This window comes from Camelus dromedarius, chromosome 12 (assembly GCF_036321535.1).
Source record: "Camelus dromedarius isolate mCamDro1 chromosome 12, mCamDro1.pat, whole genome shotgun sequence".
In the NCBI taxonomy this organism is placed as follows: domain Eukaryota; kingdom Metazoa; phylum Chordata; class Mammalia; order Artiodactyla; family Camelidae; genus Camelus; species Camelus dromedarius.
Window position 1 is genome coordinate 67,270,550 of NC_087447.1, and position 26,969 is coordinate 67,297,518.

General features: G+C 34.6%; 1 protein-coding gene across 1 annotated transcript in view; it reads left to right on the forward strand.

Annotated features, from left to right (window-relative positions):
* CNTN5 (contactin 5) overlaps positions 1 to 26,969 on the forward strand; it is a 1,016,453-nt gene that overhangs the window by 424,006 nt on the left and 565,478 nt on the right. Inside the window, exon 3 of the mRNA XM_031460619.2 lies at positions 8,554 to 8,677. Within this exon, the coding sequence (XP_031316479.2) occupies positions 8,623 to 8,677 (55 nt within the window). The 5' untranslated portion in view covers positions 8,554 to 8,622. The remainder of the gene's footprint in view (positions 1 to 8,553; positions 8,678 to 26,969) is intronic.

A 26,969-nucleotide genomic window follows, 5' to 3' on the forward strand; every position in this document is an offset into this window, starting at 1 on the left:
ATCTCATGTTACTCAGTAGCTGTGTAATCTTAGAGAATTTACTTTAAAAAAGTTAAAAAAGTAAAAAAAAAGTTAAATATTATCAACAATATCCCTTACGCTGTATAGAACATCCCCATGGTTTATTTATTTTATAACTGGAGGTTTGTACCTCTCAGTCCCCTTCACCTGTTTCACCCACACTCCAACCCTTGGCGATCACACGTTTGTTTTCTGTAGCTATGAGTGTGTTTCATTTTGTTTTGTTTGTTTGTTTTGTTTTTAGGTTCCACATAAGTGAGTTCCCATGGTATTTTTTTCACTGACTTATTTCACTTAGCATGACACCCTCTAAATTCATCGGTGTTGTTGCAAATGATAAGGTTTCATTTTTAATGACTGAAATATATATATATGATGTGTCCATTGATGGACCCTTAGGATGCTTTCGTATCTTTAGTGTCATTAATAATGTTTCAATGAACATTGGGGTATATATATCTTTTAAAATTAGTTTTTTTGTTTTCTTCAGATACCTATCCAGAAGTATAATTGCTGGATATTATGGTAGTTCTGTTTTTAATTTTTTGAGGAATCCCATAATGTTTTCCATAGTTGTTGCACCAATTTACAGTCCCGCCAACAGTGCACAAGTGTGCCCTTTTTTTCCCACATCCTTGCCAACAGTTGTTATTTGTTTTCTTTTTGGTTACAGCCATTCTGACAGGAGTGAAATGATATCTTGCTGTCTTCTGAGTTAAATTTCCCTAATGATTAGCAATGTTGAGCATCTTTTCATGTGCCTGTTGGCCATTTGTATGTCTTCTTTGGGAAAATAGCTAACTCAAAATGCATTAAAGACTTAAATGTAAGTCCTGAAACCATAAAACTCCTAAAGGAAAACATAGGCAATATGATCTTTGACACTCATTTCAACATTTTTTTTAAATCTTCCTCCTCAGACAAGGACAGCAAAACAAAAGTAAGCAGATAGACTACATTTCACTAAAGAACTTTTGAATAGTGAAGGAAAGTATTAAAATGAAAAAGCCACCTACTGAATGGGAGAAGATATTTTCAAACAATATATCTAATTAATTAATATCTAAAATATAGAAATAACTCATTCAACACCTTAAAAACAAACAAAAAACCTGATTTAAAAGATAGGCAGATGACCCAAATAGACATTTTTCCAAACAAGACATCCAGATTGACAGTTCCTTCTTACTGACGCATTGTCCCAATTTTTTGGGATCCCATTCCTGCTATCTTTAAATCAAGTGAGAGTCTGATTTTCCTACTTTTATAATTAATGCTTCTTTTTTTCTCTGACTCTTTTTCTTCTTTGCTGTTCAGAATTTTCACTATGATTTGCCTAGGAGTTCATTCTTCTTGGGTTTTCTGTTTTTTTTAAATCCTAAAATTGATAAATTTCATCAGTTCTGGAAATTTTTAGGAATTACCTATCTCTTCACTTCTTGCTTTCTCCTATTCTTTTTCTCTTTCTGGAAATCTGAGAAGACACATAAGACATTCTTCTTAAATCTTCCATTCTCTTTACCTCCCTTTCTTATTTTCTATCCATTTGTCTTTCTGGGCTTCATTCTAGATAATTTCTTACTCTCTGTTTCTTCTTTTTCATAATTCAAAATCCTTTATAATTAAAAATGGATCATCTACATTTGTTTTATGGTTTATTCAGAAAAGCCAAACATCTGACTTCTTTGCAGGTCAGATTCTGACCTATATTGTTTCATTTGGCTCTCATTTAGAGTGATTTGTTTTCCTGTGTATTTTGTGTATATTGATGATGAATTTTTACTATGAGACTTATTTTTGTCTCTATTCAGTCCCATGGTTTAAGACTGGAATTTTTCTTCTACTGTTCTCTGGGTTAAGTATCTCTCTGGAGAGATATTTCTAGTTCACACTTACTATAATTTGAAGCCCTTTGGGATCCTAGAGATGTAGAGTTTCCTCTTTGAAGACCCACCTTATGTGAACCATCGGCTTGGTTTCTGGTCCCATTCTTTCAGAGAAACTATGAACACCAACCTGAAGGTCAAGAGGATTTGGTAAATAGCTTAATGGTGAAAGTTAGCTTCATTTCTCAACTTGCTATGTTTATCCAGTTTTGACCTTCAATACGTATTTCCTTCTGAACTAGTTCACTGAAGCATATAAAATTAAAATTAAAAATATTTGTGTATATATTTTGTATTATTTTAAAGAGGAAGTTTTGTCATAGTTTCTACTTCTCAATTTACCAGAAAGAGAAATCTTCTGTCACCTGACCATGGAATGGTACTTGGCATCCTAACACAATACCAATCCTGTTAGAATTTACACAGAGACTGATGTCAGGCCCAGTGAGCCACAGTTCTGTCTTCACCCTGTGGTCAATCACCAAGTGACGGGAATCATGGAACGTTTCTGAAACCAGATTCAGAGTCATTGTCTTATTTTTTTAATTTTTCTGGTCCCTGTCTTTATTAAATCCACTATGTAGTATTAAATAATCTTGAGTCATTTTCTCTACTCTCATGTTTTAAATAAAATTGCATAGCTGGCTTGAAGACTACTGCTGATCTTTCTAAAATTTTTGTTATACCCTTTTCCATAGGCAAGTTCTGTTGAGGCCAAAAGAAGTTCTTGGATTAAAAAAAGATGAGAAAAATATACCAGAACTATGATTAACTACACACTGTAGAAAACCACGTTAAAGAATAATGCCTCCAAGATATGTAAACACTGTGAGCTCAGTCTTCCCTCTACAACTCACAGCACTTTGGCCAGGACACAGAACTGTAATTTATTCTTTTGTGATTCACAATATCATAACTCACTCTGGTCATGTTTGAAAGTGAGAATTCTGTGTATCCACCTCCTGACACTGCTGCTTGGTCCTCAAAAGATATATGATAGCAAACATAACAAGCCCAACACACATTTATTTTCTTCCTGCTAGGTCTTCTGCTGCATTTTACTATCTGTTGTTTTATTCAGATACCCTGGACTTGAAAACTTCAAGGACATCTAGAATACAACTTCTCCTAGAGGGTTTTTTTTTTGTTTTGTTTAATTTTTTTTTTTTCTGTGAATTTCATACTGTCCTTGCTCAGCCTTTAAAAGGCATCTTCCAAGCAGAAGTGCAGCTAGCTCCAGTCTTAGAAAAGAGTCATTGATCAGAATAAGAAAAAGAGACATTTAATCCTTACTCCTCTGACTAACATTTGCATCCAAGTCACTCATGTCGCAGCCCTGTCACGTGCTAATTGGAGCAGAACGCTTTTACTCAGCCTCTGCTGTCTTAATTTGCCAAGTAACAGACAGCATTTATTGTCTCTATAAATGACAATAGCTCAGAACTTTTTAAATGCTGATGATTGAGTAAGCTCATCTCTGGTTCATTCTCTGCCACTCCCTAAGTTGTATACTTACCAAGATTCCGTTGTGTTTGTGTCATCTGTTTATGGAGGTTGTACGGGTTGATGCAGTTAAGTAATTCAAATAAGCATTATGCAGATCAGTGACATATGATTGCGCCAAGAGTGGAAGCATTTGACTCTGACAAACAGAAAGGTAAAACACAAAACAAAAGTTAATTGTCTTGGACAAACTATAAAATGAGTGACTTAGGACGTGTAAAATTAGGTGTCCATGAGACAACTGTATAAAAATAATTTTAAAAGCCCTCAAGGATGCTGTCGTCAGACAACTTCACATGTTCTTACACCACTTTTAAAGGAAATTAAAAATTGTATATGATGCATTACAGACAGGACTTATGTTGAAAAAGATTCATATATTGTTGAGAATTTTTACCAGAATATTGATAATCAGAAAAAAATTTTATTCCTGCATAAGATAGGCCAAAGAATATAAAGTTAAATCATATTAATTAAATTTAAAGTATGTGTATAGACTTTTTAAAAGATTTTTTTTTTTTTTACTAACTCAGTCCCAGCCCCAGTTATGTCAGATAAGAGGGCTTCTATCTGATATAGCTTAAAAGTCAACCTTAAACTTACCCCAGTTCTGACTTTTACTAGCTGTGTGATCTTGGGCAAGGTATCTTCATCAATAAGAGATGTCAAGTTAATTAACATAGATTTTGTAGGTAAAGTGCATGATACAATGCCTCACATGTAGAATTTCATAAATGGTAGCTTTTGCTGGTATTATGGAAATTTAAGGGATAATGATTTTTTTCTTCTTGCATTATCCTGTGCCAAATAATTCACTTACTAGAGGCTCCAGTTTATTCAATAATTATTATTCAAAATATTAATGGAATACCTATTAAAACCAAGCAGGTTCTCTTCTAGACACTGGTTCTACAAAGATGAATAAGACAACGATTCTTGCTTTCATTAATACCACATTCCAATAGGAGAAAAAGGTAAATGAGAAATATATAAATAAATAGGATAATCTCAAGCACTGATAATTGCTAAGAAGAAAAGTAAGGCAGGGACAATGTAATGGAAACCAGTGACAGGGCTGACAGGAAGCAGAGGGGGTGACTGTTCTAAGGAGGATGATCAATAAATGTCTGAGGACCAGTGTGTTCAACGACTTAAAGCTATAGAGTCTGGAAAGAACTGATGGCAGAGGGGTCTAGGCAAAGGACACAATGAGTGCAACGTATATTTGGGAAACAGCAAGAAGGTCAATGTGGTGGGAGTGGAGTCTACAGTGCTGAGAGATGAAATCAGAAAGGCAAGGACCAGATTAGATATGATCTTGAACACTATATAAGGAGTTTGGATTTATTTTAAGGATAATCCTCCTAAACAGGGAAAGGATGTAGCCTGATTTGTTTTAAAATATAATTCTGACTGCTGTGTGACTAGCCTGTAAGAAGCCAAACTGAAGGAAACCGTTGCTGTAGAATTGGAGGGAGAGATTGATAGGCATTAATAGAAAGCTCTCTCTCTCTCAGAATCTCCTTCTCTGCACACTGACTTACACACATCATTAACAAGGCTGTTTCCTGTATACAGCTTTAAGAAAAAAAAGCTAACTTGTATTCAGGGGGCAGCATACTATCACTTGATTTATTGTATGTGACATATGTGTAGCAATCCTATTTCAGACTCCAATTAAGGTGTGATGTTTTTAAGTAGTTGTTTATGCAATCAACTGAACAATGCATTTATTATTTATAATTTATGACTTAATACTAATATAATGATATACTTATTTTAGTTTACTTACAAATATTTGCAATAATTCAGGGAAAAAAACAAAGTAATGTGATGTCATTTCATAATTTTTATTTGAATATCTCAGGTGATAATAGGTATATATCCTACACATTGAAACAAGCTCTTTTAAAAACGTGAGTTCTAAGATATCCGATGTTTAGTATGCAACTTAATATTTATGACTTTTCAGTCTCTTGATGAATAACAGTTTAGTGTACAACTGTCAGTTTCCATTAAAGTATTTCTAAAATATGCACCCTAATATGCTTTAATAACATTTATTAGCTAATTATAATTTAACTTGGCATGTAGTAGGAATGTAATATACATCTGATTAATTATGTTATTTTATTACTTTGATATAGGAATTTTATTAAAATCATGGAATACTTATGTTTTCAAGAGAGGCATATAAAATTTACATATTTCAGAACCTAAAGATTATTTCATTTACTTTTTACTTGAGAGAAAGAGAGAGAGAGAATGAGAAGAAAGCAAGCAAGCAAAAAGAAAGAATGTAGTTAGGTATCATAAAAAGAACAGATTTGGAAGAACTATTACTTTTTGTGTTTATGCCCCAAGACCCAAGCATTCACATTTGAAAATGAACACACACACACACACACACACGCACACGCACACGCGCACACACACAAAACCTCACATACACATGCAGGCTTTTTTCTATTTGAAGAAATTTTAATATAAACTGGATTATTTTAGTAATGAAGTTCACTGTACTATTTTTATTTGAAAACTGAAAGAATTGTGCCTGGAATATAAGGATTGTTCCATAACAGCATGTTGAAAACATGAATACTGAGCCTAAATGTCATCTTATCAGAAATTATCTTCCATGAATCTCTGCAAAAATAGCCTTTATTCTCTGGTCACTCACTGTCCCTTTCACTCTGTGTTCATTTCTTCAGTGTGGATCACTCTCTGACGTCGACATATTTATTTGTGTGCTCACTGTTAGTCTTCCTGCACTGCCTCATCCAAAAGTAAGGTATTTATCTAAGCTCAATATCTTCTTGAATTTTTGCTAAAGATGCTTCTGTACTATTTTCAACTCCTCCCATTCTTACGAATGTATTTCCCTTCTGAGCTCTATAGCTGCACTACACTTAGAGTGTCCTGCTTTTTTGGCTCATAGCCAGTGGTTAACTTCTGTACATGTGAGTATGTGCACACGTGTGTGTGTTTTCTCTTTGACATTCCCAGTGTACAGCATATAAATGCTCTGAAATCATTTGCCTTTGTTGATGAAGGAGATTTAAGCCAGGAAAAGTGGTTGTAAATAGAGAGAGAACGTACCAGTTTTCAGGGCATGGACTGAGCAGAAGCTCATCAAAACAAGTTAAGCAAAACCGTATTAATGTCTCAGAACTCAGAATCTGAGAAAAACCAGTTTCATCAAGGAATAAGAAGTCACTACTTTCAATATGCAATTTTATGAATCATAAGTGTTGTTCTAGCAAATTTTAAGTCTCTAATTGTTATGTGTGATGTGCTGATTTTTCTTCTTTTCCTTTCTCGTAAAAAGCAGTGTATAAATAATAAAAATGTTTTAAACTATGTGAACAAAAAATACTGCAAACCATATCAGTAAAGAAAGAATGCTGAAAAAATCAAGTCATCAGCGGCTGCCGCCACCCCCCAGTGAAGACAAGCCTGCAGCCACTCACAGTGGTGCACCCTGAGGGGACTCAGAATAAGAAAGGACAGGATACTGGCCCTAAATAGCTAGGTGCTTGTCAAAGGAATGAATTCAATGGGCCCAAATGTTTGCTCCTTCCCATACATAGAAAAGTGCTAAATTCTTTCACTTGAGATGCCTGGTTTTCTTTAGTTAATAAGTAATCTTTTAATGTTCCAACTACCTGGTCTTTGTTGTAAAACTCCTGTGTATCCTGGCTCCTCCCCTGCCTCTTCGGAGCAGTCCCTCAGAGTGATCTGAGAGGCTGTCATCCAGGCTCGAAGGGGTTCGAGTCCTCAGCAATGTCCCCCAAATAAAACGTAACTCTCAACTTTTAGGCTGTGCATTTATTTCAGTTGACAATTATAAAAATTAGTGATAAGGTCAATTTTTCTGCTTCAAATAGTATTTATTTCTGATATTTATTTGAAAGAAAACAGAGATGATGAAAAGTATCTTTTCTGAAGAGGGTGTCGATGAATCAATCATTATTACCTCATTAACTTTTTTTCCTCAATTAGTGATTCCTGATCATGTAATTAAAGTAGATTTTCAAGGCTCAGAATTAAAAATATAAATAAAATGAAATAACGTTCAGGTAGAAGACTCACTAACAAGAGATTTTCCACTCTGGATATTGAGTTATGATACTGAGATATACTGAGTTATGACCTAACTAGGGGGAAAATGCTTATCTGCATTTTTAGATCTTCCCTAAAAGAGATAACCAGAATTTCTAAGTCTGTTGGGAGAAACCAGTTACAAAGAAGCAATTGTTATTTAAAAATTATCAATACACTGTACAGGTATTTCTCAATTTAATTGCTTTTGGCCAAGAAGGACACCAGAAACTGACACCTGAAAACCCAGAAGTTACTTGTCTACTACAGGAATTTCTAATGTACATTTGTCAAGTTTTTGCATATTAAGTTTCATGCTAGAATTTCATATTTTTTATGTTTATTGTATTTGTCAGGACAGATAAATGAATCAAAGGATATGAATGTGCTGTACTGGTTATTGTTATAAAAATGGCATTAGATAAAAAATGTTAAATATTTATGAAAATCCTTATTTCCCTTAGATTCTGGCTAGCAAAGGACTGAGAGAAATAACTCACCAAAGAAGGGAACTGTATAACACACAGAAAATCACAGGAGTTATAAACAAAGGCAATTGACATTAATAATTAAATGAGAAAAATTCCCTGTGGATGTTTAGATGAGTACAGATACCATGTGTAAAATCACTTGCTTAACTGATCACTAGTTATGTTCTAGACCAGAGGACTATATATTAATGAAACTGGTTCTTTTAGCCTGTTTTTCTGATCTAATAATTTGTCTACTATAATAAATATAGCTATTATACATTCCCTATGAGGAAAAATCATCCCCTTTAGAACCTGATGTTTTTAGTATCTGTCAGGGAGTATTCAAAATAAATAAATGTGATAGGGAAAGTTGATCACTTTTCCAAAGTTTTTGTGTTGGGCTTTAAATTAATTCTTCTGGAAATTTTATTATTGTCATCAATATGTTAATCTGACCTTTGCACTAAAAGTTATTTATCATTTTATTATGGGATTTTTTATTTAGTTTCTGTTTGTGTGCCTTTTTTGTTTATCTTCTCTGTTTTGAAAACTCTTATCTGTCTCAACAGGGCATTTGTTAATGAAGAAACGTCAGAGCTGCTAAATACACCAGGACACGGCGATCCTAGTGACCAAGGATGGCTTCCTCTTGGAAACTTATGCTGTTTCTGTCAGTCACTGGATGTCTTTCAGGTAAAAAGCTTTTCTTTTGTATCAAATAACAAAAATAGATAAAGATCTTCATTCACTATATCCTCAGGTGTTCAATTAAATTTTAAATCAGTATTCAAACTTTTCCACAAAAGAAAGAGAAAACAATCCTTAAACCTTTGTTAACACTGCAGAAAGTCACATATAATAAGGTACATAGAAAAATGCCATATAAGTATTTTATACTTCTATAAACGGGTAGGTAGATACATCTGTGAAAACATGAAAAAGTAAGTGAATATTTTCAGACACATTAAAAGTTAAATGAAAACTCTTGTCCATCATGATTATGGTTACTAAAAAAGAAATAAAGAGTCTTTAAATATTTTATCTTATTTTAGGTTCTTTCTGTGCAGTATTGTCATCTTCCCTGATGATCTGGTCCCCCTTTTATCTTCTCAATGTCACTCTCCTCTTGAAATCATAAACTAACTGAAGGGAATGGCAGTAGGTTTGCAAGATGAAATAAAGGATGCTCAGTTAAAACTGAATTTCAAATGAACAACAAATAATTATTTTAGTTCTAGAATGTTCCACACAATATTTTATTTCATTGTATCTAAAATTTAAATTTAACTGGTGTCCAGTGTATTTATTTACTAACCTGACAATGCTAGGTGAAGGGGGAGTGATAGATTGCAATATCCCTCCAAAGTTTTATTTTCATGTACTTATCCCCCCAAATAGTCACTTTGAAGGAGGTAGGAGGTATTATACCACGGTTGTGGAAAGACAAAAGTACTCAGCCTGAGGTGGTGTCCACCATGGCTGGATTTGCAGCTCATAAGGGAATCTGGTTGCTGCTCTTTCCAGTGAAACAATGACGGTGAGTTTGGAGGTAAGTTGCTGTTTAAATCTTATAGACAAAGCTGAAAGAAGTGAAAAACAAAGGACATTTCTCATTTTTAAATCGTCTACATTTAATGTGAAGCATGTACACATATATATTTGTTATTTTTTTAAATATGAATTTATTTGCAGTAGGTACCTGTTTATATAAAACTGATTCGATTGTGAAAGGATCAGTTGTCAAGAAAAATTATTTTCCAAAACTTCCTGTCACTTTCACTTTGCTGTTTTAGCAAATGATTCTGGAAGGGCAGCCCTTATTATACTCTTGCTGCTTGGTGATACTTACATTCAATATTTACTATTTTATTCTTTGGTTTTCTCTGGCTATTGTCTTTATTTGTTTATGAGTATCACATTATAGGACCTATTCTGCACACTAACTTACTACTATTACAGAAAATGTGGGTAATTAAGCCATAAGTCATAATCACCTTTTATGTTGTTGCTACTCTCTGAACCAACAAAACTGAATGAAGAAATAAGAGAAGACTCAGATTGTATTTCCTCTTTGCTTTATTTATTCATTTTTTAATGGATGGGTTATCTTGAGTGCGCTTAACTAGGAAATCTAGAACTCTTATACAACCTTATGTTCAAAAACTGGCTATTTGGAGTAATGGAAGTTTGACAGCTTTCACAAGGATATACATCTTTATATTAAAAATGAACTCGTAATTAGAACAACAATTAGATACTATTATACATATCAGAATGGCTAAGATCCAGAAAAACAAAAAAGTAAAAACAATACCAATTGCTGTTGAGGATGCAGAAAACAAGAAAGTCTGTTCATTGCTGGCAGGGAGGCAAAATGGTGCAGCCACTTTGGAAGACTGTTTGGGCTAAACAGTCTTACCATCTGATCAAGCAGTTGGACTCTTAGATGTGTATTTTTTAAAATTTATGGGCACAGGAAACGCCTACACAAGGAAGTTTATAGGAGCTTGAATAATAATCACCAAAAACTGGAAATTACCAAGATGCTCTTCAATAAGTTAATAGATAAACTGTAGAAATTCCATATCAGGTAATACTAGGCAGTGATAAAAATAACTTAACTATCAAGTCATGTAAACACATGGATGAATACTATCTATATGCATATTACTAAGTGAAAGAAGCCAGTCTGAATAGGTTACACACTGTATGGTTTTATTTATATGACCTTTGACTATAGAGAATGCACAGATCAGTGATTGCCAGGGGTTAGGGTCAGGGGCTGACCAGATGAGCGAAGGAGGAATAGGCATTTCTCAGGGGGTGCAACTACTCTGTACGATACTGTAATGGTGGGTGAGTAACATTATGCACTTAGCAAAACCAATAGAACTTTATAGCAAAAAGCAAACTTTAATGTACATACATTTTTAAAAATAATTTAGGAGGTTAGAGGATCCCAGAATGGAATGCAGAATGTAGCAAAGAATCTAACTGCATTACAAATATATGAAGCAACTTCCATTTTAGGGGAATGGAGGGGGAAAAGTACTGACCTAAGTAAACTTTGGAAATAAATCTGCAAGACTAAAGGCAAAAAAAAAGTAAATTGGCGCTGTACTCTAGTTATTAACATTCTTTCCCTCTGTTAGCAATTCTGAAACCCCTCTATGTAGAGTTGAACAGTTAAGTCAATGGATGGTGGATGGTGGGAGCCAGTTGCCTCACTATTGGAGTGGGAGGTTACAGATAAGCAAGAGAAGGCAAGAATGACCCATGTGGTAATGGGTTAGAGTTGGAGACTTCAGTATGAACTCATGTTTAGCTTAATATAGATACAGATGGTTACATATAAAAAGTATTTATAGATATGTATATATAGATGGCTAGGTGTACACACATATATTTTCTTTCTCTGTGGTCTGAGAAGGCCTACAAGCAATGTACTCCAGTAGAAACCAGCACACAAAGTGCCCAGATCTTGGTTTCTAATATCCCATATTGATATGAATAAGTGATTGAATACATAATCAAAAGAATAGGTAAATTTCCCATGTAGATGAATTTTAAATAATTTATGTAGATACTTTGGTCTCAGGAGATGAAATGTAACTACCTCTTCCATAAGTGTGGACCTCACGTAGTGACTTGTTTCTAAAAAGTACGGAATGGAAAAGGGGGATTTAAAAAAAAAACAAAGTAACTTTACAGTGGGGGAAACTGGTAAGGACTAGTTCAGCCCAGTGATGAACAACGTCAACGTCAGCACTGAAAGCATTTACCTGAATATAACGTGGTGAGAAGGGCACTCACCTCTGTAGTCTTCCTTCCTAACATCTATGACTCTAACCTAATCACGAGAAAATTATCAGAAAGGTCCCAACTGAGGGGCGTTCTATGAAACACCTGGCCAGTAATCCTCAACATTTTCAAAGTCATCAAAAACTAGTAATATTGGAGAAATTATCACAGAGAGTGGAGGCTAAGGGGACATACCAGATAAATGTCAGGTATTAACCTGGATAAGAACCTGCAATAGAAAAATAATCCTGTAAAAAACAAGGAAATCTGAATAAAGTATGATCTTCCGTCAAAAATAAAATGTCAGTGTTGGCCCATTACTCATGAGAAATGTGCCATATTAATGTAAGATGTTAGTAATAGGAGAAACTGGTTGTGGGTTTATGGAAACAAAATGGACTTAGCATAATGTTCTAAATACTTCATGTGGACAAAATATGACTGGGACCTAAAATAAGACAGTAGTGAAGTACATCAACAAGAGATGAGAGATTCAAATGATTTTTGGCAATAAAATATATAAAATTTGGTAAGTGATTAAATATTTTGTATTAGAGGGAATAGTCAGGATTCTCACTTTGCTTATGGAGTAAATGATGTTACCATTTACTTGGATATGGAATAAAGTGTCAGGGGGTATAATTTAGGGTGGGGAAATACTGAACTCACTAATGCACATGTTGAGCTTCACCTATCGGTGACACACTCAGATGGAAGTGTTTAAAGTTTAGGAAAGATGACTGAGCTAAAAGTAAATCTGGGCTTCATTATTGCATGGATGAATTTGAAGCTTTGGGAAGGAAAATAATCACCCAAGGATTATGTAGATAGTGATGAATCATAAGGCAAGGAAGAAATTCTGAGAAACACGTGCTTTTAAGGGGCAAGAGAAAATATAGATTGGAAAGAAAAGGTGACTTGTGGGTTGGGGGAACCTTGGGAAGCAGTGATAATGGAACAGCTTCAGAAAGGAAGTGGTCAACATGGCAATGCTGTAGGAAGGTTACATGAGATTAGTATTAAAGACTTTTCTTTTTAATGATAATGGTAATTTCCTTTAATGAAGTAGTAGAAACATCTGTCTTATGAGTGAGCTGTGAAATGATTAGCAGAGGAGGAAAATTAGACAATTACTATACATTTTGTTTTCTGAAAAGTTAGAGAAAGAAAAAGAGAAAAAAATGACAGGAAATTCGGGGAGGCGTGTGTATCTATACGTTTGTGGATGTGTGTTTTAAGGCTGGAGAAACTACTATTTATAGAAATTCAGTCCACCTAGTACATTAAAGACATGTCAGTTAGCTTTAATATTGCATTGCACTAATTAGTTTTAACTTCGTGACAAACCATCCTCAAATTTATTAGCTTAAATTAAACTAAAAAATGTTTTAAAAATATTATTTCTCACAATTCTGAGGCTCAGCTTGGTGATTCTTCCTGTCTGGGCAGGTTCAGCTGATCTCTGCAGTTTTCAAACCTCTCCCATGATGTTTGAAAGAATAAGATTGACAGTGTCATGTGGTCTCACTTGTGTTGCTGGTGATTGGCTCCTACTAGCAAAGGCAGTGGGAATGACCTGGTCGTGTCTCTGATCATCCAGTAGTCAAGCCCAGGCTCCTTCACGGGGCTGTGTTTGCCAGGTTCCCAGATCAGCAAGAGAAAGGGCAGACTGCTATTTGCAAGCATGTTTCAAGCCTCTGTGTCATATTTACTAATGTCTCCTTGACCAAAGCAAATCACAGAGGCCAAGACCAGATTCAAACAGTGGAAGAGCAGATGTGATCTCTTGAAGAGAGTGGCTGCAAAGCATATTGTAAAGAATATGCAATGTAATATTATTAACTCTAGCCACTATGCTGTACAGTGGATCTCTAGGAAGTGTGCATCTTGAATAATTGAAACTTTGTATCCTTTGATTAATACTTCCTCCTTCCCCCTCTCTCTCCAACTCCTGGCAATTACCATTCTACTCTGCTTCTATGAGTTTGACTATTTTAGATTCCTCATGTAAGTAGTATGCTTGAAAAAGTTTGCTAAAAGGATAAATCTTAAGTATTCTTACCACAAAATAATGATAATAATGATAATAATAATAATAATAATAATAATGGCAGGAGAAAACTTTTGGAGGTTATGGACACATTTAAGGCATAGGCTGCAGTGATGGTTTCATGGGTATATACTTATTCCAAACTCATCAAGCTGTATACATTAAATATGTACAGCTTATTATATATCAATCATACCTTAATAAAGTTGTTTAAAGTGTGCATTAAAGCAATAAAAAATAGCCATGCCCATTTTTCAGCTCTGCCAGATATTTATTGATATCTATGAATGTTTTAATGCAAATAATAACAATCCTGTTTCGGTTAACAAGAAAAAAAAATGGACTTTCTTTGTATCTTTACTTCAGAAATAGTGACAGTGAGAAAACTGTGATATAACTTCATTAGCTGAGCTTAAAAAAAAACTTTAAAAATATGTGTAGGGATAGTTATTGGGAGGAGACAGTAAGGTTCAGGATTTATTCAAGCAGCTTGACTGACATCCCATGGTTCTTTGTAAATTGCTTTTCATTCAATCTCCATGTTGAAACAAATAAACAATAGTAAAAAAACTAAGGAGTTTAAATTATCCTGCTCTATTACACAGATTAGCCTATCCAATGAATTTCTTAATCATTATACTCCTTTTGAAAAGTAGCTAGTAATTATTTTAATTTCTTTTTAAGTGTTCAACAATTGGGGAAAGCTATTATAATAATGTTTATTGCAAACAGATTTCTTTCTGTGAGATACTATAGAACAGCCTGATAAGACTCTAAGATTAGGGTAGATAATGCGTGTAAAACATGTCATATACAAATATTAATTTCTAATATGTATTATTAGAACAGACTAGAAAGCAGCTATTATTAGACTCATTAACATTCAATCTTTTAGTTGAAGATTTTTGACAAAGTGTTCTTTTTTCACTCCCCAGTACCAGCATATATTTTTCAGCATCACAAGTCTGTTCATACATTTTTATCAAAGTTATAGACTTAAAATCATATTAAATTAGATTTATTAAAACTGGATATATTTACATCTTTTCTAAACTAAAAAAAAAAAAAATTCCCTAACTGAAGTTATAAATCTTAGAATTAAAAATAATTTGGAGATTATGTGATCCAGCCCTGTGTACTTGGGCAAGTAAAATACTGTTTGTTCTCAATAGGGATGGGACCCGGGGAGGTTCTATCACGTGTCAAATGTCACACAGATGGTAACTAGTGGGGGAGCAATGAGAAGGCTGCCTCCTATAGCAATGCTTTCAACATACCAGGTAACATGAAAATGAGACAAAGGAGCAAATCCAGTTGCTCAGAGCTGCACTGACCTCCTTCCTACATGAGTACTTCTAGTTACTTTCTCCTCGATTACTTTCAGATGCTTTCGATATAAGCTGTACTGCTTTAAAAACAACCAAAACATGAGACTTTTTTTTCTGTACTTTGACCCCATTCTCCTCCATTGGGTTAAATCCATTTTATTGGAAAGGTGACAGTCTGTTGCTTCTGCCTAGAGGATGATATACTATTGAACAGACAATGTCTGTCATTGATAAGCTTATATAAATACTCTCCTTCTTACTGGCAGTGTGGTAAATAGCACAGAACTTTGTCACTGTCAGCTAGGGCTGCCTAAGAACTTTACAAGGAAAATGAAAACACAAGTGTTACTGAAAACAGGTGCCTGATAATATTAAGCCTGATGCAGCTGAGAAAGAGAAATGGATTATGGCTCCTCTGTGATCATTGTGAAATTATGTGTGTGCACATTGTATGGGTCCCCCAGGAAGTCATGATGATAACGGAGCCTACCTCGGTGCAGGAAACCAAGTTGACTCTTATCAGCTCCGCACTGGTGGTATTACACATATAATTAATCAGAATACAATTTAATTTCTCCTTGTCAGCAAGGTGGCAGGGTGGGAGAGTGTCACCTAAATTTAGAGAGTTTTATTTGTTATTTTTATCTTAAAGGCTAGGAAAATGTTAAAAGGTGTCTATAATTGTCAGCAACTCCTGGAGTGATATAAAGTTAAACCAACTAAAAAGAGCCAGATTCAGCCTCCCAGAGAAGTGAGACTAAAAATGTGTTCTCAGTGTTATGGCAATTAAAGAGAGAACTAATTTATTAGGTCAGTTAAATGTTATTTTTTTTTTACATAAAAATATATAAAAGATATTTTTCCACTTGAATTTTGGCTAAGGAGTAAGCAATATACATCAAATTGTGTTGTAATCTAGAAAGTGACATCGAAGTTATCTCATGCATCTTAAACTGAACTGGAATTATTTCCAACAATGATAAATACTTGCCAATAGAAAATTAATCATGTGCATTTGTTCTTTCTTTTATTTTAAAGTAATGCTCAAAGAATTTGTATCATAACAAGTGTCCACAAGAACATGTGAACGAATGTTCACAGTATTGTTTTTTAAGCAGAGATAAATGTATACCACAGTAATACTATGTGAAATATGTTTATTCATGGTGAAGATGTCTTATTGCTTAACATGAGCTTCTGGGGAGCTGCCCCTCTGCAGTAATTTGAGTAATTTGTCAGCAAGAAACAGCTACTTTTCTATATTTCATTGGTTCAAATACAAGTCTATTCTGTCTGTAAAATGGAGAGATAGTTACATTCATTGGGTACCAAGGCAAGCTGGACATAGATGAGATGCAGAACAAATGCAGGGAAAAATTCTTGCTGCCCTTGACTTTAAATAGATTTTATCAGGTTTATCAGGACATAAATACTGAAAATATATCATGTGTAAAACAAACCCTATATAACTAGTGACAATGGAAAACTTTGAAACGATTTTATAATAAAAGTGATAAAAGAACTAAATGAATGAGAACTAAAGATTCAGTTGATGTTTAAGGTTATTTTTTGACCAGGGATCCAGGGGAGACTTCCTTATTTTGGCAAGTTCTTCTCTGAATTAATTAATGGATGCTTTTTATAAGCCAATGAGTAAACTATTCAGAACTTCAATATACAAATGGCTTAGAGGGGGCAGGCAAAAAAATTTTTGTAGTTGAGCTCTGGGTATGTATCCTAGTCATAATTTATAGAACAATTTGACCTGCCTATTTTATATCCAGATTAACAGTAATGACTTTCAATTGCAGATTATCTGCTATATTGGGGATATTGAGAACTGGTCTTTGTATATTGTCTCATAAGCAAGTATAATTATCCATAGTGTAAAGCAAGATACAAAGACTTTGCAAAAATAATCTTGTTTTTTCTTAATGCATCGTGTATAAGTATCATTTTCAGTATCTTGATATCTTGGTGAGATTATAATTTTCCATAGCAAGGAAGAATCATCATATGGTAAGTAAGCCAGAATCCCAGTCTCAAAAGACAGATTTTTTTTTAAAGGTTAATACTACTTACAACTGCTATCTTTAAATAGCTAAAGTTTGTTTTATATAAGCAGCTTACACTTATTCTAAAGAAATTGAAAGGGACAAACCAGTCAAAATACAGAAAAACGAGAGGTACAATTAATTTGTCTAAAACAGAAGATCATTCTAAGCAGCCAGTGTTGCTCAGTAGTAGAATCAACTGTATCTCAAGAGAGTTTGTCAGTGCTCTGTAAAGAAAGTTCGAGCATGAACTAAATGACCATTATGTAAAGATAATTTTAGCATCAAAGGGCTTGCTCAATCAAAAGATATAAATTTTTCCTTTAATTCTTAAATCTGTGATTCTGAAAGTTGGACTTTGAGGAATAGTTACAAGTTTTTTATTTTGTTTTTATCATATTTTTAATAAAAGAGGATGTTTAATAATAGAGGATTACCAAATGAGAGAATGGTGAACTGTAATAGGTAGAAGAACTGAGAATGATTTCTCAAAGAACTAAAAATAGACTTATCATATGATCCAGCATTCCCACTCCTTAGGCATATATCTGGGGGAAACTCTAATTTGAAAAGATATATGCACCCCAGTGTTCATAGCAGCAATACCCAAGACATGGAAGCAACCTAAATGTCCATAGACAGATGACTGGATATGGAAGCAACCTAAATGTCCATAGACAGATGACTGGATAAAGAAGTTGCAGAATATTTATGCAATGGAATACTACTCAGCAATAAAAAAAGAATAAAATAATGTCATTTGCAGCAACATAGGTGGACCTAGAGATCATCATTCTAAGTGAAGAAAGCCAGAAAGAGAAAGAAAAATACCATATGATATCACTCATATGTGGAACCTAAAAAAAGAAAAAAGACACAAATGAACTTGTTTGCAAAGCAGAAACAGACTCACAGACATAGTAAACAGTCTTATGGTTACTGAGGGAAAGGGTGTGGAAAGGGATAAATTTGGGAGTTTGAGTTTGCAAAAGTTAGCCACTATATATAAAAATAGATTAAAAAAACAAAATAAATTTCTTCTGTATAGCACATGGAACTATATTCAATATCTTGTAATAATGAATAAGAATATGAAAATGAACATATGTATATGCATGACTGGGACATTGTGCTGTACACCAGAAATTGGTACATTGTAACTATACTTCAGTTTAAAAAAAAAAGAAAGAAAGAAGAAGAATGGAAACTGAGAATGGAAAGAATTGGTAGGAGGTTAGAAACAATATAGGGATACATCCAATGGAATTGACACTTATTGGACATAAGGGATAAAAGAGGAGAAAACAAAAGATCTTCATGTCTATTATTTTGAGCCAGCGTGTGGGATAAGAGTGGAGCCAGGAGTAGAAATAAAGATGAAAAAAGGAAATTAGTTTGAAATTAAAGATGGCAAACTATGATGGAATATTGAATTTAAGAAATAAACAATAGCTATTGTGAAATAAATGCAATGAATTGGGGGGAAATAATGCACCAGAATCTCATTATGGAGCATAAATTGGCAAGAACCTAATCTGTTTTGGATTCCATCCCAGGAGATATATTTTTACAGCAATAAAATAGACCTGATTGTAAAAAGTCTTTTCATGAACTCAAATGATTCCATTCTATGACACCATTCTGTTTGGTCAGAACCTCATTTTAAATAAAGTTTCCTATAAGCTTCCAGAAATGTTTCCTTTCTGAACGCAAAATTTAGTAGTATTTAGGGGAAGATAGCCTAGAATTTGGAGGACTGTGTACTAATTTAAACTTTGCCACAAATTTTGGGATTTTTTTTTGGCAAGTTCTCATTTCTTTCTTTGTAACACAGTGGCTTGTGCCACATTATTTTAAATATTCCTCCTTATGCTAATACTGTTTTCCAATCATCTCAGAAATTTTACTACAGCCTCAAAGTTGAGAACGATAGACACTGTGTGCCAATATTTGAAAGAATGTTGCTAGACACATCCATGTGTTATTTACTAGAAGATGACGAATATGGTCCTGCCTTAACAATCAATTAGAAATTTAAAGAAAGTTAAAAAAAAAGTTTAAAAAATCATCAGACTGTATAAAGCTGATGGAAGTGGAATGAGTTATCTTTTCCCATCACTAAGGAGAAAGAAAGAAGATACTTTCCTCAAGCCAAGAGAGGAAGCTCCAGAGGAACTCACTGTGGCAGTGGGAGTGTCTGCAGTAAGAACAGCTTTGTCCCTCACTCCACCACTAAATACTTGCTAAGCTACAGATGCCCCTTACAAAGAAAACCATGGAACAGAACATGCTAGAAAAATCTTGGGAAAGCCTGACATGCTTTCCCTAAATTTTGAGGGTGGGTGATATGGTAGTGTGAGTATAGAAACTAAGTCCTGTTTCTCAAAGTCGTGAGGTTGATAAGAGCTACCCTTTAAGGCTGAATGAGATGAAAAGGTCACAGAGGATACACTAAGTTCTAGCATGTCAAAAGGCAAAGCTTATGAGCTTCCTGGGGGACAAAAGTGGATCCTGTGGAGGTGGCGAAGCTTGAGCCACCTTGATGGATTCTAGTCAACACCACGTGACAGGGAGAGATGACCTCAAAAAGAAAAGGAAGGTAGACTCCTAGGGGCTAGACCTGGGAAGGGAGTGATCAGCATAGGACGTCTGTCAGAGAATACATTGCCATGGCCAGAAACTGGGCAGCATGATGGTTTATAGGAGCCTCTAAGGAACCATCATGTGTGAGCGGCCAGAGAATCAGCATTTTGGCATCTGACATGCCAATAGCCCTGGTGACCATATCACAACAGTGTCAGTCAACTAATATTTTTGGGTTTTATCTTTCCAACAGTATCTGAAAGATTTGTCAGAAGGGAGGACAGGGGAAAAAAAAAGAAACACCATTTTGCCAGGTCTCTTTGCTACAGGGCAAACCTAATCTGGAGAAAAGAGGGATGAGAAACTGAAGTTTTGGTCTCGGCAGGGCTGGATATGTTAGTATATTGAAAATGGGTCACAATTACCAAAGCATGCCTTGTTTTAACACCTTAAAACATATGGAAATCTGAGGACTCATTGAGAATGTGATTTAAGGCAGAGGAAGGATAATCTGGTGGGAGATGATTAAAGGCAGTAATTGGAGAAAAATAAAACTTTTCAGTCTCTATCAGTAGCCTTTCCTTGGTATTATTCTTTCAGTAAAAAACTATTGAGTGCTACTCTGAGTCAAGCAATGTCCTGGATGTTGCAGATAAACCAGAGGGAAAAAACACCCTACACATTCTTCGTTCACTGAGGTTCCAGACATTTGGACTGATGAACAAATCTTGAAGAACACTGAGGGAGGAGAAATGTCCAGGAGTCTCTATGGTATAGAACACACCTTATATTAATGATACTTTTATTACAGATCTTTCTGAGACCCTCTCCTGGCATATTTACTAGGTCACAACAAAAAACTGCAGGAAAAAAACAAGGCTTAAGTGGATGGTGAGGTACTGAATGTATTTGAATAGGTGAAAAGTGCATTAAAGCGGAAACAAATGCACTAGCGTTTTGCACAGACAGCCGTAGCTCTGCCTGCTTGTATCTTTTGACACATTATAGAGATTCTTGCCCAGTTCCCTCCACTTCCCCCAAGCACTTATATGTTCCATAACCATATGGTCTAAATGGACTCTTCACATTTAGGAAAATAAATTGAGAGTGTATGACTTGCAGATCTACAAATGATTAATCTTAGTGTTTAGAGAAAGCTTGGAATCCAGAACAAATAGATGTTTTTACTAGATTAATGTGTATAAGTTATGGCATTTATGTTTCTACTAGGCATTTTGCTGTAATTTATGTCAACACAGTAGTTTGTTATAGAATGTTATGATTTTCATTTAATTAAAAACATGAGTGCCAGAGAGCTTTTTCTCTTTTGAGAGACAATGTAAAAAAATCTATTCTTAGAGTAATAAATAAAATAGAAAAAAACCCAGAATGTTTAACATAGCCTATGTGGATATTGCATGATAATCACCATAGACATATATTCAAAACAAGTCAGACAATCTTTCAATCGTTGCTTCTAAAATACTTAAAGATGTTTCTTCCTTCTTGAACTCTTTCATAGTGATGAATCAATTCCCATAGATTTCCATTGTGTTTATTTATTATTGGCTATGAATAATAGCCATAATCATTAAATTAATACTGTGAGATAAGTCAAAACTATTTATCTGTATTGAGGGCTTTAGTAAGAAAAATGTGATTTCTATTGAGTCTATACTGACTTTCTCAAACTAATTTTTCAATTTAAAACTATTGGCTTTTAAATTTAGAATGTTTAAATTATCTAGCTTTGGTCTCTCTTTTGGAGGAAAACACATGTATGTTACCAGGTCATGCACTTCAGTCCTAAAATTGCCTTAATAGTCTCCTACTTAAAAAAAAAAAATGCACCACTTCTCTCCTAGCTTGCTGTGCTTCAGTCACATTGTCCTTGATTACTGTTAGATCTTGGTACAGGTTTTCTCAAAGTGTGGGCCACAGCCTGCAGGATCTCAGAGACACTTCAGAGGTCCACAGTGTCAAAACTATTTTCATCATAATAAAAGATGTTGGGGGCTTTTTTCACTGCCTTGATGTTTTCACTAATGGAGCAAAAGCAATGATGAGGAAACTGCTGGACCCATGACTCCAAAAAGGCAGTGACAGCAAACTGTATTAAATAAAATTTAAAGTCTAGTCTCACTCAATAATGTCCTTGATGTCCATGAATAATACTATTTTTATTAAATAGAACACTTGAATACCTTGTGTAATAGAAAGTATGCATTAAGTATGCCTACTGCATATAGAAGTACAGTGTTTGTCTCAGGGAAGAGGACTGTGCCTTTGTTCAGGATCGTGTGGCTGTCCAAATTGTGACACAAACTAGCCAGTGACTCCTTCACAGAACATCATTTTTACTTCAAAGAAAGACTGACAGACAGACTGTTATTCAAGCTTGTATACTTGGTAGATGTTTTCTTTCCGATGAACTAAGTAGGCTCTGCCACTTCGAGGGAGAAAACTGACAGAATTTTCTGCCAGCAACAAAATTCACTGCGGGTTTATTGTAGCTGTTTAAAAATATAATATATATGTATTTTAGTTACTCAGTTTTGATTTCCAGTATACTAAAAATGGAGATAATATATCTCACCTAAAGGAACATTTTTGAGAACATCAGTAATTTTTCAAATTGTTAGGGATCCCTAAAAGCAAACGATTTGACAACTACTCTAACACAAAGTTGAAAGCATTGTAGACAATCAAAAATATCTGCTCATTAAAATGGGAGAAGTAAAGAGAGAGAAATGTGTTAGATCATGAAGATCATGTACAAAAAAGTCCTTGTGGTCCATGATAAAGCATTTGGCTGTCTCCCATATGAACTACTGATATATCAAGTGACTTGTTGGAATTTAAGATTTCTAAGATGAAGCAGGTGAATGACAGTGGCAAAGATAAGACATGGTAAAAAAAATCAGTCCATCGTTTTCTTCTTCCTCTGAATTCAGTCAGGTATCAAGTTAGTTTATTTCTTCTATTATAATATTGCACATCATTTACCCCATTCTTTCTATTTTTGTTTATTTCATTAAGTCCAGTTCCAAACCACCTCATGTGTAGTCTGCTCACTTCTGTCTGGTTCTGTGCCATCAGTCCATTGTTCTTCCAACCTGTGCTAAAATCTGATGAATGGTTAACCACTTAAAGCCAGTCTTGGCTACATCATCATCAACAACCTTTAAACTCAATCAGATATAAAATGAACATTAGTGAGATGATAAATCTTAAACTTCTCAAAATAGAGGCCAAGGGCCCCAGAAAGCTCTCTGCATATACATTTGAGTCTTTCTCTAAATAAAAACTACTCCAATGAAAGCAGATTATTCATTTTCTCTTTAAATATGCTAGATCTATTTCAACCTTGGTACTTTTCTGTGTATCATGTTCTCTAGCCTAAAATATGTATAGTCCTTGCTTCATTATGTTATGGAGATTTAATGAGATAATCCTTATAAAGAAATCAGTACAATTACTGGAATGTCAGTTACTTTTATTCTTACTACTAACATTACTAGTACAATGTCAGAACCTGGATGGCAGAGACTATGCCCTGTATCTTCAGAGTCTCCATCACATAGTGGATGTTTTTGCGTATAGTACATGTTCACAAAATACATGTGGTTGATAGTAATTACTACTCACATACTGACTTTCTTTAAAGTTTGGGGGAAGAGCCACTCATCTAAGAGATCTGCTCAACAAGGCATAAAGGTTTTTAAAAAGATATCAAAATGACGTATAATACTCAAATTCAGAGCACCATAAAGTACTAGACATGTAACTCTGTCCAGGAATAGTATATATCATCATCACCTAGGCAGAGAATCATCAGAAATAGTCTAGTAATCGGCAGTAGTCTCATTAATCGACTTTTTCTAGGTAAGTGAAGCTCAGTCGGAGTTCAGGTTAACAATTTTTGAACTGTATACCATATATTAAAAACTAGATAGTATCAAAACCAAGAAGGTTACACTGGCTCTTAAGAAATAGTTGCTCAGAACTGGAGGGGTTTGATAATTCTCCTGATACTGTACCTCTGACACTAGAGAGTGAAGCCAACTGTAGGTGATGTCTACTCTCTTCCACCCAGTGTATCCATGTGGAACAGATGTTGAAAACACATCTCCATTTGTTAACATCATAGAGAGGATGAACACTTTTTTTTTGGAGTAAAATGTATATGCTGAGAACCTAAACAGAGGAATGGAGAAGGAAACTAGCTGAAAGAAACAGTATCTCCCATAATGGAGACAGAAATTCAATAGCATATTGAATGGGATATGGGGAGCTCGTGCCCTGAAAAGAAGTACAGCCAGATTCAGTTACAGGGTCCCTGGGAGCAGAACCCACAGTTTGATGCCATTTGGCACCAGAGCTACTCTGTCTGCAGTCAGTCTAGGTAATAATGGATGTTATTCCTTTGGATGGTATGTTTCATCTCTTTTGAAATACAGCTCAGAGAATTTAAAATGTATGTGTGAAAGAGGGTGTATGTTCTCAAGTGGGAAGTCATTTGTAGGTGCTATAAAGATTTTACTAAAGGATAACTATAGAGGGAATAAAAAAAAATAACAATCAGTTTAAAAACTGGTAGCAGAATTCTCTCTCAACAAAATAAATGTCATTTTTTCGCAAAACACTTTGATGGACTATTTTGGTTTTCAAAAGAGTATGCCTAAAGCTTGGCCAAAATGGACCAAGCTAAGAGACAGAAAGAATCGAATGATTCTGCTTAATAAAGTAGGAGGCATTTTTAAAATTTTCAGATAGCCAGCTTAGAGAAGAAGCAGAGAGGAGCAACACAGCAAGAGGACAAGAACTGAAAGAAGAGATTTGTCCAGGGAGAAAGTCATAAGACTACTATCCCTTCTCCACTGTCAGCCCCAAGTCTATAGCTTAAGACTGTACCAAACGCAGTCACTATAAATGGTATTTTGCAGAAATCAACGCAAAAGTGCTGTATTCCATGTTTGTGTCATTTTAGGATGAAGGAAAGAATAATAACATGTACGGGGTAAAATTAGGAATTTGGGGGAACTAGAACTTTGGGAACAAATTGTAGTAAAGAGTCATTAACCTGCTAGTGAGCTCTCAGAGACATTGCAGGAAGCAGGTGGTGGAGGCAGGAGAATTTGAACTTTCCTCAGTTTGTGCCTTAGGTTTTTGAGCCAATTTATTTAACATATTAAAGAGAAAAGAACTTTTCTAAAGCTGGAGGACCTGTAGACACCCAGCAATTGACATCTATAGGCTAATGGCTGATCTCTGTTTAGGAAAATCTAGGATAATGAAAACCACATCAACATGACACAGTGAAACTAGTCTCAGTACAGAAGCATTTCTGCCTGTGTTGGGAGCTAAGTAATTGGATCAAGTTTCAGTAATGCGATTACACTTTTTTAGAATGAGTAATTGTCACAGTTGATGTTGTGGAAAAGTAATTAATTATGTGAAGTAATTATAGTTTTCTCTCAAGTATACTTAGGTTTGAATTTTTTTTCCCAAAGATTAAAAAAGCAATATTGTTTGTGTCTTGATGGGTAGTGTTCTATTTGGGGACAGAATTTCATAGTAGAACCGGATATTGACAGAATGTGGAACATGTCAGTGAAACTAAATCAGTGACAGGGCAAAATGTTAACATAAATGGTATCATTATCTTAGGAAATATCTTTGAAGGGGCAGCTTAAGATGAATATCTTTTTTCATAGAGGGAAATGCTTTATAAAATACCGTCCGCCTGAAAAACAGGATTGGAATAAACGAGACAGAGTCATACCACCTGTGATTTTGCAATTTCACAGGAAATTACCATGAATAAGATGCAGAAGTGCAATAATTGGGAAGTGTGTTAAACGTGCATATTTAAGTCTTTTGATTAATTTCAATGTACAATTTAGTAAGTTCTACCATGATCATTGAGTGGCATGTATTTAACATGCTAAACCACCAAACCCAGAAAAGAATTTTAAAAACTTCTTTAGAAGAAGGATCTGAAATAAAGCACATGTATATTTAGAATATTAAAACATTCATGTTGCCTTAAGGAAATATTGTAATGGAAAGTGAATCAGAGGTGATTGTGGCAATATGTTGTTTATAGTGAATTTCTCACACATTAGTATATCTTAATAAATCATTGTATTTTAAAATTATTTGAAGAAAAATATTTGAGTGGAAAGAAATCAAATATACACTCTTTAATGTTAAATAATAATGATTAACTTTAAGTTGATATTATCAGTCAAGTATATACCAAACAAATACCATGTTTCCAGCATTGGGATAGAAGCAGTGGGACATGATGTTTGCAGAAATATAAAACAAGCTTCCTGTCCTCATAATATTAAAATATTATTGGGTGTGGCAGAAATTTAGTAAGCAGGACAATAAAGGTGAATAACACAAAACAAGCCATATGGGGTAAAGAGTCTAGGGCGCTTGGGATGAAAATGTCAGAGACAAGGATGAAAGAAGGCTAGGGAAGGGAAGAATAAGAAAATTACACAGAGGGCCAAAACTTGCTGACAAATGCCTAAAATAAGCCATTGCACAAACAGAGATACCAGTTTTTTAACACTTAAAAATTACTTAATATAATGGAGTAATTTTTAAGAAAGCATTATTAAAATAACCTGTAGAGATGAAGAAGGGAAGGTAGGTTTGGTTTAAATTTTGTAGATGGATATGAGAATAAGGGAAAAAGAGGAACTATGGATGACTCTTAAATTTTTGCCTTGAGTACCTGAGTATACTGATTTATTTTTACTGAATTTGTTTACTAAAATCGTGAAGACTGGGAGAGTATGAAACCTGGAAAAAAATCGAGAGCTCTCTTTGAAAGATCTTGTAAATGATGCTTTATACAGAGGTTGATAGGTGGTTGAATATATAAATCTGGAGTCTCAGGGAAGTCAGGGCTAGAGGTACAAAGTTCAAATAAAACCTAGAGATAAGGTTTTAAAAATGTGGGGGAATAGGCAGAGATGGAAACTCGTGAAGAAATAGCCAGTGAAGTAGGAAGGAAGCTGGGAGAGCATAAGTCAAAGACATGAAGAAAAGATAAGGATCTAAAAATGAGAAGGAGGTTGATACATCAAATGCTGTTCTCATGGCCAGACTGATGGAGACAGAGACGTGCCCACTAGGGCTTGATATCATGG